Below are 17,845 nucleotides of genomic sequence, written 5' to 3'. Positions count from 1 at the left end.
ATTTGACACTGTCTTTTGTGCAAAGTTCCTTTGCACGTTGTCAGTGCTTTTCGGCTGCCGTACAGTTTAAGTACAGAAGGTAGTATTACACTTTAAAACTGATTGATTGAATATAAACTTTATGTAATGTTGTTAAACATGCCTCATCTGTTGTGGGGAGATTTTTAATAATAAATCCCATCTGTTTCACTACTGTAGTACCTATTATTTGAGCATGAGTGTCAGAACAGAAATTGGCAGACATAATTTCCAGGTCCCTAAATTGTGTAATCTTTCTCAGTAGGAATGGTGCAAAGTATACAGGCTTTTTAATAGAAAGATTACCAAAGTACATAGTATTGCACTTTTCAGAATTTAACTTTATACCATTTTTGTGTTCATTCACCTGTCTGTTTCTTATAGATATTAAGGTTGTCAATAACTGATACATTCTGTGTGATAAAACCTAACCATCTGCAGCCTGTTTATCCAGCAACACTTGTTCTTAGAATTGTTTCTGATACTGCATAGAGTAATATAGGCCCAACTTTTTTTGTAAATTTCTGTAATAGTCGATAGTTTATGACCTCTGGAAAGTTCCTATTTGAAAAAGTTTGTTAAAAATAAGTATATTATTGGAATTAATGTACTTTTAACGGTTTATGGGATTACATCTGAAATTTTGCCTTGGCTTATAGATGCAGATTTGTTGATTCTGTTTCAAACACTCACTGTCATTTCTATAGTTATTGCAGGACAGGATTCCTCAAACAGTGAGGAACAGTGGTAGTGAATTAATCACTATCATTGCAGGAATTTACAAGCTACATTAAATTAATTTGCAAAAAGCTCACGATCCTGACTCCTACTGGTTTCATTAAGAATTATTTTATTAAATTACTTCCAAGAAGACTGTTTACTGATCAGCAGCTTAACTTTGGGTTTCCCAGTGTGAAAACAGAAACTGAGAACAAAGAGTGCCATTGTTTTTTTAGGTAAAATTCAGTTAGTGGTTAGTAAGTACACTGCCTGGATTCTAGCAAAGTAGAAGTTTGGAAAACCTGAAAGAAGATCAAGCAGATAATATGAAGACAAAGCACTGGGAATGATTCTACAGCTAGTCAGCAAGAAGCAGTTCAAGTTTCAACTTTAGTTCAATAGATGGCTTTCAGTAATTTAGAGGAAAAATAAATAAAATGTACTCAAAGGTGATTAAAATATTTGAAACACTGAATGAATATATCAGTTCAAATAAAAAGCTGTAAAAAATACAAACGTTAACTATGTGTTCAGATGAGTACTAACCTATGAACCTATAAGCTGATACAACTGCAAAAATCAGGGGTTGAAATGAAGTAAAAACTGTCCAAGTATGAGGTTACTCAACAAGAGCTATTTCAAAAAAGAATGTTAGAAGACAGAGCGCATAGAGAGAACCTGAGATTTTCTGATTTACCAGAGAAACTGGAAAGAACAGACAATATTAATTTTAAGAAAGCCACAGGTAAGCAACTGGACTGATGTTGCACTGCAGAATATGTTAATTGAAAGGGCACATTGAATGTATGCGCCAAACATAGCCATGAAAAAGCAGCCAAGACCTTTAGTAAAGATAGTCATACCCACTGAAAGAGTGACAGAACTGTGGCAAACTAGCAAAGTATTAAAAATTGTAGACAGCTGAGTATTTGTAGAAAATCATTCTTCACTGTACACCAGGCAGAAGAAAAGCAAATGTATCCCAGCAATCAGATTGTCAAGAGATGGGTGTGAGATTGAAGCTGCTGTATCCTGCTGCCTTCAGAATGCTTTTTTCCTGAAGGATCTGAGACATTTTTGATGCAGAACAGGCTTAGTAGGAATTTTGTTTTTCCAACAAAAGATGAACCAGCAAGCAGAAAGGGACTCTGCTTCTCATTCTTCTGACAGTAAATTTCATAGAAAGACTTTGCCAGTGAACCATTTTTTAGTGTTCCAAAGGAAAATGCTTAAGAGACAGAAAAAAGCACAGGCTTTGACTAGAAGAATCAGGAGTCTGTTGGACTTGAACCAGAGTCTGATGTTGAGAGATGAACAGGAAGATCAACAACACTGAACTTAATAAATAAGTGGGAGACTGTAAAGCACCAGTCATATAGCTTTGCAAGAAAAAGTGGCGGAAAAACACTGGACTTTTGAATTTCTTAAACTTGTGGGTGGACTGTAAAGCATATACCCCACTTTGTCATTAATATTTAGAAGGACACTAAAAAAGGTAAAGTAACTGTAAATAAAACAATTTTTATTACTATTTGTATAAAAGAGTTTACGATATAAACTGCATATTATATGTTGTGAAGCAGTTATGTGTAGTGAGTAGTCAGGGCATTTTAAATGTGGGGAGAGATCGTTCAGTGACAGTTTTGTGTGTTAAGGATATTAAAGTGAACAAGTACTTTTTTTAATCCTAAGAAGTATAGGCTTTACAGTGTAAAAAGGGGAAAGGCTGGACAAAAGCAAGTTTAATGTTAATATGCTGTTATCTTGTGCTTTTGGGGTATGGACAAGGTGTAAAATGCACTGATTATATGATATATAAAATGTTTACAATTGTGAATAAAGCTGTAAGTAAATATTTTAAGCAAGTAAGCTTGAAAAGATAGACAGAATGATGGTAGCCATGGAAAAATGCTCTTATATCTTCAAAGATATCTGCTTATTTTCAGTTAGAAAATGTTCAGTGGGAGTTGAGAAATATGCAGTTGAGGGCAGCTGTGCATTATGTTCTGAAATTTATAAAGATTCATTGCTGACTACTTTTACACTGAGGCAAGCCATCTGCAGGTGCAAGCAATTAGTCTTGAGAGTTCTGAGCATTCTTTGCTGAGGGAAATGTAAAATTTAAAGGTACAATGGCAAGCAATTCAGTGAAAAATAGTTTGAAATTATGGGCGGTGAGTAAGAGGTAGTAGCCTCAATACTTTAATTGATTTAATAGAACAGTGTGCAGTTTAGTTTTGTTTAAGGGTAACCAGTGCACTTTTCTTAGGACTAAAAGTTAATGTTTTCTAAAAGCATGCCTCCCCTCTGGGAAGAGAATAGAGATGATAAAAGAATAGACTGCAATCAGTATAGATGGAAACATAGGCTGTAGCATACACTTTATTGTGGGTGACCTAAGTTTTAGGTTAGGTAATGTCTGTGATGTGCAGTTGATTTGGGACAGCTGTTTGGATGGTTAAATGTCATTTTTGAAAATATACAATCTTGTATGTGTATTCTAAACTAATAGGGATGGGGTGTTTTGATGTATTTAATTTTTTCTTTGAGTGTTTTCATCAAAACAAAAAGCGATGAAAATATGACAAATATGAGAAGAAACAACTGTATAAAAGATTGGCCTGCCAAACAGTGTGTACATGTAACACAAAAGCTAAAACTACATATTCAAATACTGTCATGTGTGATAGGTGGAAACAATACCTTGTTATAATGGCTACACTATCAATATTCTCTTGGAATATATAAATGGACTTATAGGTATAGATTAAAAGGAAAGTGTAACGAAATATTTTAAGAAATGAGTGCAAATATGAATGCTGCAGGAGACGTATTTGGAAAGAAATGAGCATGTGAATTTGACAAAGAAAATATGTCAGGATGGATATTTAACAGAATATTAGGGACAAAGGAAAAAGGGGTCTAATTATTGCATATATATATATATATATATATATGTGTGTGTGTGTATGCATGTTTATACTAGATGAAAGCCAGTCATGAATGATAGAAGAGAATAAGACAGTGATGGTAGATTGTGGTTGTTTCTTCTCTCTCGATTACTCTGTATAGTATTGCTTGTTGGTGGTGGTTTATTTTTTCTGATGTTTAACTTCCTTTAAAGATTTAATAATTTTGTGCATTTAAGGCTATATGTAGTGTACTTTATATTCCTTTCTTAAATCTGCCCATGTGCAATCCTGTTGTCTCATTTGGCACTGTGGCTATCATCTGCTTGCACCTGAGCATGTATTCTGAGTCCAGAATCAAGTGCATTAATCTAATATGTGTGACCTAGTAGGTCTCCAAATCTGGAAGTCCCAAACCACAATGTTCCTTGTCAGTATTGATTTTTTTTCCTTTTCCATCTTTCTCCTTTGTTTTTCTGAAAACTCATTAATTTCCTTTATTTTCATCCATATCTACTCTCTTGGTTGATACATATTTGCCTGTCTTATATAAAGAACCAGAATAATGCAAAAATATCTTAATTGCTTGTCTTTTTTACAATGTCCATAAATAAAAATTCCCATAGTCTTGTCATTCTTGTAATCTTTGAGTAACTTCTTCCTGTGCCTGTTTACAGTTTCAGGAATTACAGCTGTTATTTCTGCCATTTTGCTCTAAGTGGCTGCTAGAAGAAAAATTCTTTCAATATTTGTATTTATCCTGGGGGGGGGGGGGTAGCCAAGGGTATTGTCACTGCTTGTCCTGTTATTCCAGTGTTCATAACAACTGTTTTTATATGTTTTTCCCTTTTTGCTGCCTAGACTGTGGATGGTTGTGTCCCCTTTACTCCTTTAAGCCTCTTAGAGTTGAACACCGTGATTTAATGAAAGCTTTTATGGATTCTTTATTGTGTTCTTGCTGTTTCTGCAGCGCATTTGAAGTACATGTCATTGTTGTGGCCTGGTTTGGTCACACATTTCACATTGTAGACACTTCATGAAAGAGACAGCAACTTTGTTTTCTACTTTTATTAGTAATTAATTGGGGATGGGGAAAATGTCATATCTGTCAAGTATAGAACTTTTATTAGTCCTTTGCTGGGTTTCTACAGTGAGAAGTGGCTGTGCTGCCTTTATTTAGGATGATGGACATTTTGCTGTCTTGTAGTGGTGCAGGCCATCCAGCCACGTAGGGTGCAGCTTCTACTGCCTAGTGAAATCCTGCTGCAGGACCAACCCTTTTAAAGCTCAAGTAAGTTGGTGTAGTAACAAAGGGCATGAAAAGGTTCTCTGGTGTTATGGTGAGTATTTCACATACCTATATTCCGTGATTTCAAATTCAGAATTGTTGAATGTCCACTCTCCATTCCTTTTGGTGCTTCATACTGATGAGTGGGTTGTCCGCAGGCACTGTGCCTCATAGAAGGCCCTCATTTCATTTGTATTTACTTATTTGTTTGATTTTTGTTTTTTTTAACACTTGACAGAACTAGAAGAGGCAATGATGAGGTAGTACTAGAAGTTGGGTTCAATTAGAACATTTAAGCTGTTACAGCAGCTGAATGTATTTAAAGAGGCTGTGTAGCCTTTGTTAGCTACTTGGTTAATAAGGTTATGAGACTATAGCAGAATAACTAACCTAGTGACTTCAGGAGAATAATTGGATGGAGTGCATGCTTGTCATTGGAGGACTGAGAGATTGTTTTTAACATGTAACAGATTTTACCATAGAATTTTGGAATATAAAAGATTACTCACTGAACTGTGAAAACCGTCTAATGAAAAAAAAATATATATACCTCATATCGTTACTGAATTGTCTTAAACTGTTCTCCATTTTCTTTGTAGCCTTGTGCTGCTGTGGTGACTGAAAGCCAGACCTACAAGAAACGTGCTGATTTCTTGAGCAATGATGACTATGCAATCTATGTACGAGATAACATTCAGGTAGGAAAGTGCATATTTGTACCCGTGGAAATGTCTTCTGGGATTTCATAGCTCTTCAGTGCCTGTGATACGATTTTGCATTTGTATTAATGTAGGTTGGCATGATGGTCAAATGTTGCCGAACTTATGAAGAGGTTTGTGAAGGAGATGTAGGAAAAGTGATCAAACTGGACCGTGATGGACTTCATGACCTAAATGTGCAGTGTGACTGGCAACACAAAGGAGGAACCTACTGGGTTAGATATATCCATGTTGAACTTGTTGGTGAGTGATCTAGTCAACTCCTTTAACCTTCCATTATTGTAGTTTCATAGGTTTCATTGTCAAGCCTGTGACCCACCAATCTTTCCACTCTGAATATGTGTGTGTACACGTACGTGTGTGTGTGTGTGTGTGTGTGTGTGTGTGTATATATATATATATATATATATATATATATATATATATAGTGTTACACTTCATAATCTCCACAGCACACAAACCGCACAACCCTACACTACAGGTAAGCTGCACCCCCCTACTTATATATACCAACTCCAAGGTCGCACATAACATAAAAAAACTCACGCCATCCTCCACTCGCTCGCACACAAATACACATCACACCTACTCAAACACTAACAAATACAGCACTTACACCTCCCTACCCTTATCCACACATACAACTTACAAAAACACGCACACTCGCTCATCTGCAGTCTCAGGCATCATAACACTACACACGATGCACCGGAAATGCATAAGCATGGATTTGAGATATTCACATTCGCTCTTATGCACTTTCGGCATTCTGGTTTTAGTCTTCATGGTCTCGGGTTACTGAAATTCGAGATTTCAGTAACTCGAGATTCTGAAGTGTAACTATATATATATATATATATATATATATATATATATATATATAGTGTGTCAAGATTATTTTTAAAGGAAGTTAATAAATGACTTGTTCTGGTTGTGTTTATAAACAAAAACTGAAACTGGAAGTATGAACCCAATCAGGCTCATAGTGTTTATTTTTCTTTATCCTAAGGTTTTCCACCACAGAGTTCCCCATCTCATATCAAGATTGGTGACAAAGTGCGTGTGAAGGCTTCAGTTACTACCCCAAAGTATAAATGGGGATCTGTTACCCTCAGAAGTGTGGGAGTTGTAAAAGGTAATACCCATTATTTGTATTAATTATGTAAAAACTGTTTCTGTTGACTTCCCAAAACTGTTGGGAATGTTATAGTAAGCAACAGGATAACTCACCATGACTGTGTTTGCTGGTTATGACTTTGTGTTTGTTTATTAGTTACAGTAGTTGAGGTATTCAGTTTTGTGGAAATTTGTATGGTTGAGACAAACGCCTGTAAAATGTCACAGCAATCCTTTTCTCCAGATCAGAGACTAAATATTTTGCTTTAGTTTTACATATTATGGTTCATTTGACCACTTTTTAAGTGATTAACGTTTTCACTTCATCCATTTTCCCTATTAAGTTGAGTTTTAAATTTTCTCCCTTCAATTGAGCTTTCTACACTGCCTGCGTATGTTTTTAATTTTGTAGAACTTAACTGGTTGTTGTTAATATTATTTCAATTGTAAATTTTTTGTTATGTTGCCTTGCATTTTGAACTAAATATTGTTCCAGACTACAAGTGTTTACTTACCCAGGGCTGCTGAAAATGAAAGCAGTGTTGCAACTTTTCTGGGAAATTTTTTCTCAAAATATTTTAGACAGTTTAGATTTTACATACTTTTAATATTTGAAGTCGTAAAAGGTGAAAAGGACTTAGTGTGACTCATTACAGAATAACAAAATCATGCAGCAGTCATGCTGGTTTCTTAGTGCAGAGGGGATAGAGCCCCGACTGTAATCCAGGCAGATAACGATCAGTTGACATCCTCAGCACATGAGAAGCCAGGGGGGGAGAGAGAAATGTGAAGGGATGTGGCCTGCTTGCCTGTTTCTAGGTGGAGGGATGGCTGTGAAAACTGGTGGAGACTGAGGAAACTGCTTTTTGGGTTGGTGGATGGCATTGCTTGCTGGTAACATCCCTTGTGGAAGTGAGGGACATCCAATGTGGACAGATCATTATATGGCCCCTTCCTCTGCTTAGCTGAGTGTGCAGGGAGAATGGGACCTGCCTGGTGGATGTCTGAAGGAGGTCACCTCCTGATTGGCCCTTACTCCACGGTTGAGGAATAAACAGTCAGTTTGAAACATTGGGTAAAACAATGCAAAAAAAAACCCCATTTAGCTGTGCCCAAACTCACACATTTGTAATATGTAGAAGACTCTGAATTCTTAGTAATAGGAGAGTGAAAGAATGGACTTCCAACATTAATTATGTACAAATTAGTTACTTTATGGCGAATGTTTGAAAATATTGATGATTTAATATTTGTCTCAAAGCTGGTACAAAGCTATATACAAAATTTATATATCAACAGATTTGATTTCCATTATTCTGGTCTGTTAGCTAAGGAACGTGTGGATTACTTAGATGTTACTCAGTGTGGTAAATGATCAAAAAGATGAGCCTAAACTCTACAGAAAATATACATACATAAATATATTTTGGAATATAATGGACAGTACAGTTGTGCAGTGGTTAAGGTTGTCACCTCACTGCAAGAAGTTCTCAGCTGGGGTGTCGTCTATGTGGAGTCTGTGTCTCCTCCCTGCATTCGCGTGAGTTTCCTGTAGGTACTCTGGTTTCTTCCCACATTCTAAAGACATGCGTCTGGAACATTTTTCCCTGGGCCTTCACCGAAAATAGGCTCTGTTCTAGTTGGACTTTCTCAGTCAACAAATGATAAATAAATAAAAATAAAAAATAATGTTCTGTCTTCAGTTGTCAAAATGATTAATCATTATTGGAAATACTTACAAAATGTTCATGCGTTATCCACAACTGATCACCAACATTTTGTTTATCATATACAAAAGAGAAGAGTCTGATTTTGCATAATTTTTATGCCCATTCTCCTGATGATCAAATTTACTTAAAGCTGTTTGATGTTGGTACTACTCCTTGAGGGAGATATTTTTGTTGCAACAGTGTGATAAAACCTTCATCTTTAAATTGTATGAAGTTTGAAGCAGTCTGTTCGTGTGTATGTATATATATATTTGTGTGTGTGTGTGTGTGTGTGTGTATATATATATATATATATATATATATATATATATATATATATGTATGTACATAATATAAAAATATGGGTCTATTTCAAAGTATCGAAAGACCACATCAGAGAAGATGAAATCATCAAGATGACATCGGCGAAACTATAAAACATCAAACACCTGAAACTCTGAAAGGTATCCCCCGGAAAAGAACCACTTGGCCACCGAAACAAAAAAAAAAAACAGACAAGGAAGCAAATACAACACTTCAAAGTGGGGGGCTTCACTCCCCACACCTCCTGATGTGAGGGTCTGGGCTCCCGCCCGCGAGTATACCAACCAATAGATATAGCAAGTCTGAGATCACACCACAGTGGGGAAAAGGCAATGTTCACCTTGGTGGTAGAGTGGTTCTTTACCTGGGGTCTGTTTTCGATGCTCCGGGTGTTCGATGTTTTCAGTTTCGCCAGTGTTATCTTGATGAATTTTGTCTTCGCTTATGTGGTCTTTTGATATTTTCAGATAGACCCTTATATGTGTGTGTGTGTGTGTGTATATATATATATATATATATATATATATATATATATATATATATATATCAGATAAAAAATAGAAAGTGGTATGAGCAGACTGGGTTCCCAAACAAATAGTATATGCAGAAAAATATAGGAAACACCAGACCACAGCAGATAGTATCAAATAAAACTCCAAAGTTTAATCCACAGTACAAAAATGATGAACACTTTCGTAGCCAGAGTGCTACTTCATCAGACACCTCAATAAACTCCACAAGGAATTTTAAAAACAGCAAGAGCCTATCAGTGTTAGTCCCCAGTAAACAATTAGCCTGATAGCCACTGATTTAAAGGAAAAGCACTAGATATAGACATACCATTAACTAATAAATCAATAAAATGAATAAAAATACATAAAAGTACATATATAGAGACTTTATCTGCGTAGTGGCTTATTAACCAAAACCGGTTTAATACAAATTTTATCATTTCGGCCTTTGCCCATGTTAGCACGCATCCTAATAATCCATTAAAGCTCTTTAGTCTCTACCAAATTCCTAATTGCACCACCTCTACATCCTAGCTGAACTTTCTCAATTACCATGAATTGAAAGTTATGTGTTGCCCTTGATACTAGAATATGCCTAGCCAGGGCATTAGTTCCTGCCCCTCTGTTTATGTCATATATGTATTTCCTAATCCTATCACAAAACCTTCTTGTGGTCATGCCCACATAGAATGAAAAACATGTAGTACAAAAAGCTAGGTACACAATATTAGTAGTATTACAACCAACTGTAAGTCTGAAATAGGTAGTCTTTCCAGTGCCTGGATGTCTAAAATACCCTCTCTTGTCAATATACTGACAGTAGTTACAGGAGTTACAGGGTATTGTCCCATACATGGGAGTGGTGGGTTGAATATCTGTTGCTTGGTTATATCTGGAGCCACATAAGAGTCTCTTAAGGGATTTCTTGTTCTTATAGGCATATTGAGGGTGGTCCCTATCAAAGTTTTAAGTCTGTCATTAGAACATAATATGTTTCAGTTCCTGTAATAAATATTCTGCAGCAATCTAATATTACTAGCCTAAGTAATGGGAATTCTTAGTAGGTTATCCTTCCTGCTCTTTTCCTCATACACTTGACCTTGATTGGAAAAGTATGGTTTTCCCTCCTTTCTCCTTTGAGAACCCATATTCGAGGTAATGGAAAGAACCTCTCTCCTTCCATACCCTCTCTCTATAAATCTGTCTTCTAGCTGATGTAATTCTTTCTCAAACTTGTCATCCTCTGCTGTTAGTCTTGAAATCCTTAGTGCCTGTCCTTTTATTACATTAGTGAAGAGGGTGCATGCTTTGCCTATGGACATAGGTGTTCCTATAGCATTCCTTACGGAAGATTTCAGTACAAAAATCCCCTGTATTCTTCCTAGTTATACTAACGTCTAAAAATTCAACATTCTTGCTCAAACTGTGGGCTGTGAATTTCAAAAAGTGTGTACTTCTATTGATGTCACTCAAAAACTGCTGTAGATTTGTTTCACCTCCTTCCCACAACAGGAAGAGGTCATCTACAAATCCCCGATAGAATACGATTTTCTCTGACCATGTTCCTTCAATGATATACTGTTTTTCCCATTTTGCCCTCACAAGGTTGGCGTAGCTATTGGCACATGAAGTGCCCATAGCCACCCAATCCAACTGTTTATAAATGCACTGTTCAAACATAAAGATGTTATTCGCCAGTATAATTTCAACCAGGAAACAAAGAAGATTAATAGTTCTGGTATCATACACTCCATCTTCCTTAAGATATTGACACAAAAACTCTAGTCCTGCTTCATTAGGAATTACAGTAAATGGACTGTACATCCAAAGTGACCATTAAACAATCCATAGTGGGTGGAAAATTACTGATATAGTCATGCAGATCTGTTAAAAAATGTTTTGTATCCCTAAGAATACATTTATTCCTGGCTAGTGCAGGTTTCAAAAAGTGTTTTACATATATTGATAGTGTTTCAGTCCACCATCCTTGCCCAGCCACAATAGGTCTCATCGGTGGATTATGTGGATGCTTGTGTATCATGGGCAGTCCCTGTATTATTGGAGTAATGGGATCATCTACCAGGAAATAATTACACAACTCCATGGTGATTTGGCTGCATTGCATACATTCAAATAAATCATTGCATATTCTACGGACACAATTGTCAACCTGTATTTGCTCTATTCTCCCATATACGTCTTCATTGTTTAACATAGTAAACATAACATCCCTATAGAACATGTAATCCATGATAACAAGTGGTCCCCCTTTATCAGCTGGTCTAAAACAGATAGTATGATCCTTGCAAAGTGCTTCAAGTGCTGACCGTTCTTCACAGTTCAAGTTCACAAAATGTGTAGTGTGGCTCCTACTATCATACAATGAGTAAATATCATTAATGCAAGCCTTCTCAAATGCTTCAATGACTCCCAAAGTTATAGGTACATAGCCACTGGCCTTTCTAAACAAATTAATGCTTTTATTACTTACATTCCCATCCTGAAAATGCAGCTTCAACATTAAGTTTCTAGTAAATGTCTTCAGTTCAATGATGTTCTCTGTAATCGCCATACTGTTAGCTGGTATAAAACTTGTGCCCTTACTAAGAACTGATTTTTCATCTTTGCTCAAACTGCAACTAGAGATATTCCAAATTATTGTCCATTTCTCGTTTGCCACATCCTTTTAATTGTGAGGGCATTCTCCTCTTCTGTTGACGTTTTCCGCTTCAAGCAGCCTCTGCCCTGGCCCCGTTGCTGAAAATTTGGTGTGCGAATGGGATATGGCATCATCAAGTGTTCGTTGTCCTCTCTGGGCTGCTCGTTTGTTTTTTTATTACAGTTTAAAATATGTGGCATCTCTTTTCTACGTGCTCCACTTCCGCCTGATAGGCTATGACATCAGCACCTGCGGTCCTCGGCTGGCCAGTCTGAACACTAGGGGGAACTTCCTTGTTCCTGGTTACGTGCTCTGTATTCATATTTAAGATGGAATTGGATGTAGCCATGTCCGATATAGTATTTCCAGTTCTTACTGAGTTCCTATGTAGTGAGAGTAGGGAACAGGTGGAGGACACCCTGGAGAGATGGAGATATGCTCTAGAGAGAAGAGGAATGAAGGTCAGCAGGACTAAGACAGAATATGTGTGTGTGAATGAGAGGGAGGATAGAGGAATGGTGAGGATGCAAGAAGTAGAGGTGGCGAAGGTAGATGAGTTTAAATACTTGGGGTCAATAGTTCGTAGTAACGATGAGTGTGGAAGAGAGGTGAAGAAGAGAGTACAGGCAGGATGGAGTGGGTGGAGAAGAGTGTCAGGAGTGATTTGTGACAGACGAGTACCTGTAATAGTAAAAGGGAAGGTCTACAAGAGGGTAGTGAGACCAACTATGTTATATGGGTTGGAGACAGTGGCATTGACAAAAAGGCAGGAGTTTGAGCTGGATGTGGCAGAGTTAAAGATGTTAAGATTTGCACTGGGAGTGACAAGTTTGGACAGGATTAGGAATAAGGTTATTAGAGGGTCAGCCCAGGTTGGAAGGTTTGGAGACAAAGCCAGAGAGGCAAGATTACGTTGGTTTGGACATGTGCTGAGGAGGGATACTGAGTATATTGGGAAAAAGATGCTAAGGATGAAGCTACCAGGTAACAGGAAAAGAGGAAGGCCTAAGATAAGGTTTATGGATGTGGTGAGAGAGGACATGCAGGTGGTTGGTGTGACAGAGCAAGATGCAGAGGACAGGAAGAAATGGAAACAGGTGATCCGCTGTGGTGACCCTTAACGGGAACAGTTGAAAGAAGATGATGACTGAGTTCCTATGTGCCAACAAACTCAAATTATTGTTGTTTTGTTCTCTTGGCCAGGTGAAAACCCGTCCAGCTGAGAAATCATTGTTATCCCTTTAGATCTTCTTCTTTTTATAGCTCCGCAATTGTTGTTCATATGCATTGATGGTTTCGATAATATGTTCTACCTTAATGTCTATTAATGCAGAGGGATGCTTCTCATATTTGCAGTTTGTCTGTTATCTGCCAACTGATCCCCCTGTGGTTTAAAAAATTGGATCTGTAGTTTCATGTAGTTGTAGCTTGTTTCCAAATTTATCTATTGCCACTGTGCAAGTAAGTCTCTCTATATATTTCCATAAGTTGGCATATTTAAAACTCTTAACCCCGAGGCACAATACGAAGATTTAAGTATGCTTCAAAGTTAAATTTCTGCATACGTAGTCTTACCAATTTTCGTGCATCATTCTCAAGTTTATTTAAGTCTCTTCTTAGTGAGCTCAAATCATACTCACATTTAGTCTCATTCATGGGGGGTGTCAATACAGGATGAAAGTTAACAGTGGATTATCCTTGTTCTTAAATAAGGAAGATAAATTTCTCAGTCCATGTTTGTCACAGCTATTCACCTCTGATAGATGCTCCATAACGGGTACCTTAAAAGTACCTTCTGCAATGTCTCCACACCACAAAGAAGTAAAATACAACAAATAAAAAATACAAAGGTGGTATGAGCAGACTGGGTTCCTAAACAAATAGTATATGCAGAAAAATATAGGAAACTCCAGACCACAGCAGATAGTATCAAATAAAACGTAATCCACAGTACAACAATGGTGAGCACTTTCGTAGCCAGAGCGCTACTTCAGACAACTCAAACGTCACAAGGATTTTTAAAAACAGCAACAGCCTATCAGTGTTAGTTCCCAATAAACAGTTAGGCTGATAACCACTGATTTAAAGGAAAAGCACTAGATAGAGACATAGTATTAACTAATAAATCAATAAAATGAATAAAAATACATAAAATGGTAATTGAGAAAGTTCAGCTAGGATATAGAGGTGGTGCAATTAGGAATTTGATAGAGACTAAAGAGCTTGAATGGATTATTAGGATGCGTGCTAACATGGGCAAAGGCCTAAATGATAAAATTTGTATTAAACCGGTTTTGGTTAATAAGCCACTATGCAGATAAAGTCTCTATATATGTACTTTATATATTTTTATTAATTTTATTGATTTAAACTACCTTACTCTGTGGTTAGAATGAGCACTTCTGCCCTCTTTACATCCCAAATACATTTATTCAACTCTATTAATTTTGGTCCTCAACTTTCCTTCTTATTGATAAAAATACATCTGACCTGTATTTAAAACTAATGGGACTGGAAGCATTTTCACTGCTTGGACCTTACTATCTGTAATCAATAGCTGCTGAACCAATTCATGCGTGAGTACATAGTTTATTGCTGTAACCATTGTTTTATCTTCATTTGTTTTATTTCCTGAAAAGACTTCAAATCGTACTTCTCAGCTGTACAGATTTGCGCAGAATGTCCAGATTTTGGCCTGTTCCTCATAAAATTTGTGGTTTTCTGACAAATCATTGGGATGATCTGAGGATTGAAGTCACTAAGTAATGACATACATTTGAGTTTCAGACTTCAGATCCTTCAGAAAATATATGTTAAAACAAACCATGTTACTTTAGCAACTTTCTAAGTTTATAAGAGCAATATTTAAAATATGTCCCTATTTTTGGGCCTTTGTCCCCCCATTTTGTTGGGCTTTGCTCAGATTTCTTGCACTAAGAGGTTGAGAGGTATGCCTCAAATTGTCTTAAAATGCTCCACAGCACTAAGGTATTCTTTTCATTTTTTTATGAACTACAAAGTAATATCTGATAACAATGCTAATTTTTCTTGATTATCATATCCATAATTTATTCTTGGTTTGAGTTCCTTATTTTCTTTGTTAATGGCTCTAAATGTAAAGCAAATAAAGGGAAAAGATGATGTCCTTGCTTTCTTCCTCTGTTCAAACACAGCTTTGTCAAAGATGAACCCTTCCACATTAATTCTTCAGAGCCCTCATAAGTCCTTCTAATTAACCCCATATTCTCTCAGCCAACACAAATACTACCATTGCCTTACTCATAAAATTCCAGCTGCACAAACAATCGTAATGTTTTCTTATGGTCTGCTTCCTTCTGGATCATTTTTGTATTAGTGGTGACAGATGTTTGCTTCCAATCCACAAAACAACATCGATCCATATGTATTCATTTTGGCAATATATTTGTCATTCTTTGTGCTAGTATAAAGATAACCACTTTATAATCATGGTTTAAAATTGAAATGGGTCTGCATGAAGTTGAATCTGATGATTCTATTACTGCCTTTGGGTAATACAGCTACCGAAGCTTTTTTTCAAGATGTTGGTACCCCCCCCCAGACCCTTTATAATATTGCTAAACAAAACCATCCAGATCTTTATCACTTTCTTTCTTCACACCCTCCAAATGTCCACAGGAATACTGTCTTTTCCTGGAGACTTCCCTATTCATTGGTTATGCACTATGATTTCTTTATCTCATGCCTTCCTGTCTTAGCTATGAGTTATTGAATCTCATCTTCCGCTAACCTTGGGATAATTAAGTCTTCCATAAATATTTCCATCTGTGCCTTTTCTTGGTTTCCATATTCCTCTGTTTTATGCAAATTCTCATAAAGTTTCAGAAATATCTGTTGTATCTATGGTTATTTTCTTGTTACAGGCTTCTTAGGTTTGGCAACAAGTCTTGCTACCTTCTGTTGCTTAAATTGTGTTAAAAGCTTTAGTGGTTAACCATAACCTTTTTAAACTCATGCCTGTTATACAAAACCTGCCTTATTTTCCCTTTAGCACTTTGCAGTTACTGTTCTTTGAGATTCTCTTTATGTATTTATTTAATGTATTTATTTAATGTATTTATTGATATTTGATTTCCAAGTTTGTCTGACTGGGCAGAAGTCCATTTTGAGAGGTGCCCCAGGGAGAAAAGCTCCTTATTATTATGGAACATTTTAAGAACAATAATTTTACAATCTTTAAAAACAAAACATCTGCACTTTAAATAATTATAACAAATTGGACATAATTAAAAAAACATTGGTTAAGAATCGATACACAGTACATGACACTCATTTAATATTTAGAGAAATTTTAGCTTGTACAGAAAAGGGTAAGTTAGTCTAATACAAATAGGAATTGCAATATGAAGTGAGAGAAAAACAGACTTATGGTATATTTAGAGAGAAAGTCAGGAAAGTGAATTAGATAGCAGTAAGGAAGTAAGTGAAGAAGGGAAAGTAAGGAGGTATAAGGAATGAAAAGGTACTTGTTCTCATTTAGGAATATCGTTTATCTTGGTTTTGAGCAAGAACAGAGCCAGACTTTAGCTAGAAAGTCTTTTGGGTGGTTTTGAAAGATGGGAAGGAGGATATAGACGGATACAGGTAAGGAGTTCCAGGCCTTAGCAACCTTATACAAGTACAGACAATGCCCAGCAGGTTTATTAAGTTTGTAGATAGACTTGTTAGGTCACTGGATCACAGTGACAGGGAACATAGTTGTCTAGAATGTTTTTTAGTGCTGGACAGGCAGATGGATTTTTCGATAATTTTATAGGTGGTAAGATATTTTGTATGTATTAGCTGATGTGGCAGTTGTAACCAGTTAAGGCTTTTCAGTGCTATACAGTGGTGGGTTCTGAAAAAGGGTATGTGTTGCAAATTTAATAACTTTGTTCTAGCATTGTTCAACTTTAAATTTTTGTGAAGCCTGGAGATTATTAAGGATTGGAGCGCCATACAGAAGAGTGGAAAGGAGATAAGTAGTGGCAAGTGTAATTTTAGTTGCATCTGTGCAGTTTTGGGCTGTGTAAAGCATCCCTAGTTTTTGATGAGTTTTTCTTGTGCAGTTTTGTATATGCTCAAGGAATAGTCGGTGTCCCTGCTGAATGGTTCTCTCACCAAAAAAACTCCGAAACAGTAGAAAATCGTAGTGAGATGCCAACCACAAAGGAGTAGAAGTAGGATATTCTAAATAAATCACTGGTAGCTGGTCAAGAAAACTCTGGCGACTCAGAAAATGTCCAAAACTTTTATTAAAAATACAAAAGATGAGCACTTTCGCGTGGTCCATCCACGCTTCATCAGATAACATTTAATGATCAGCTGTTATGTTTATATACATCCGCTAAGCGCGGGAAAATTTCTAATTAATTAAAATAAAATAAATCTTTTATTTTAAAAACCTTCATTTACAATCGCGCTTATTTCACAGACATTATTACGAGTCAAGAGTGAAAATAAAACTCTCTATCTTGTGTAAAACACTCACTAAAATATATATAACAGATGGTATGAAGAAATCATATTATTTTAAAGATATACGTGTCTATTTATTTCATTATTATCTCTCATAGCTTTTAGCTATACGGAAAGATGATGATTATACCTGTTGATGTTATTAAGTGAACCATCACACAAATCCATATACATAATTTATATGAAGAATTAAATATAAAATATAGTAATTGTAATGAGGCATGAATAAATTATAAATACTATCTGTGAAAGAATATGCCAAAATAAAACAATACCATAAACATTGAATGAAATCAATCAAGAACAAACTTGATATTTAGATGACTGCATTTTTCAAAATCATCAGCTTTATGTCAGAAAATATTTATAATTAGT

General features: G+C 36.2%; 1 protein-coding gene across 1 annotated transcript in view; it reads left to right on the top strand.

Moving 5' to 3' along the window:
- HERC2 (HECT and RLD domain containing E3 ubiquitin protein ligase 2) overlaps positions 1 to 17,845 on the top strand; it is a gene marked incomplete in the record, with an annotated part of 3,551,743 nt that overhangs the window by 2,172,366 nt on the left and 1,361,532 nt on the right. Inside the window, 3 exon segments of the mRNA XM_044072055.1 lie at positions 5,535 to 5,633; positions 5,729 to 5,897; positions 6,664 to 6,789. Of these exon segments, the coding sequence (XP_043927990.1) occupies positions 5,535 to 5,633; positions 5,729 to 5,897; positions 6,664 to 6,789 (394 nt within the window).

This window comes from Protopterus annectens, chromosome 5.part0 (genome assembly GCF_019279795.1).
Source record: "Protopterus annectens isolate FY-2018-M chromosome 5.part0, PAN1.0, whole genome shotgun sequence".
NCBI classification, from domain to species: Eukaryota; Metazoa; Chordata; order Ceratodontiformes; family Protopteridae; genus Protopterus; species Protopterus annectens.
The sequence above is the reverse complement of the archived record's forward strand: the minus strand, read 5'-3'. Positions and strand labels throughout refer to the sequence as shown.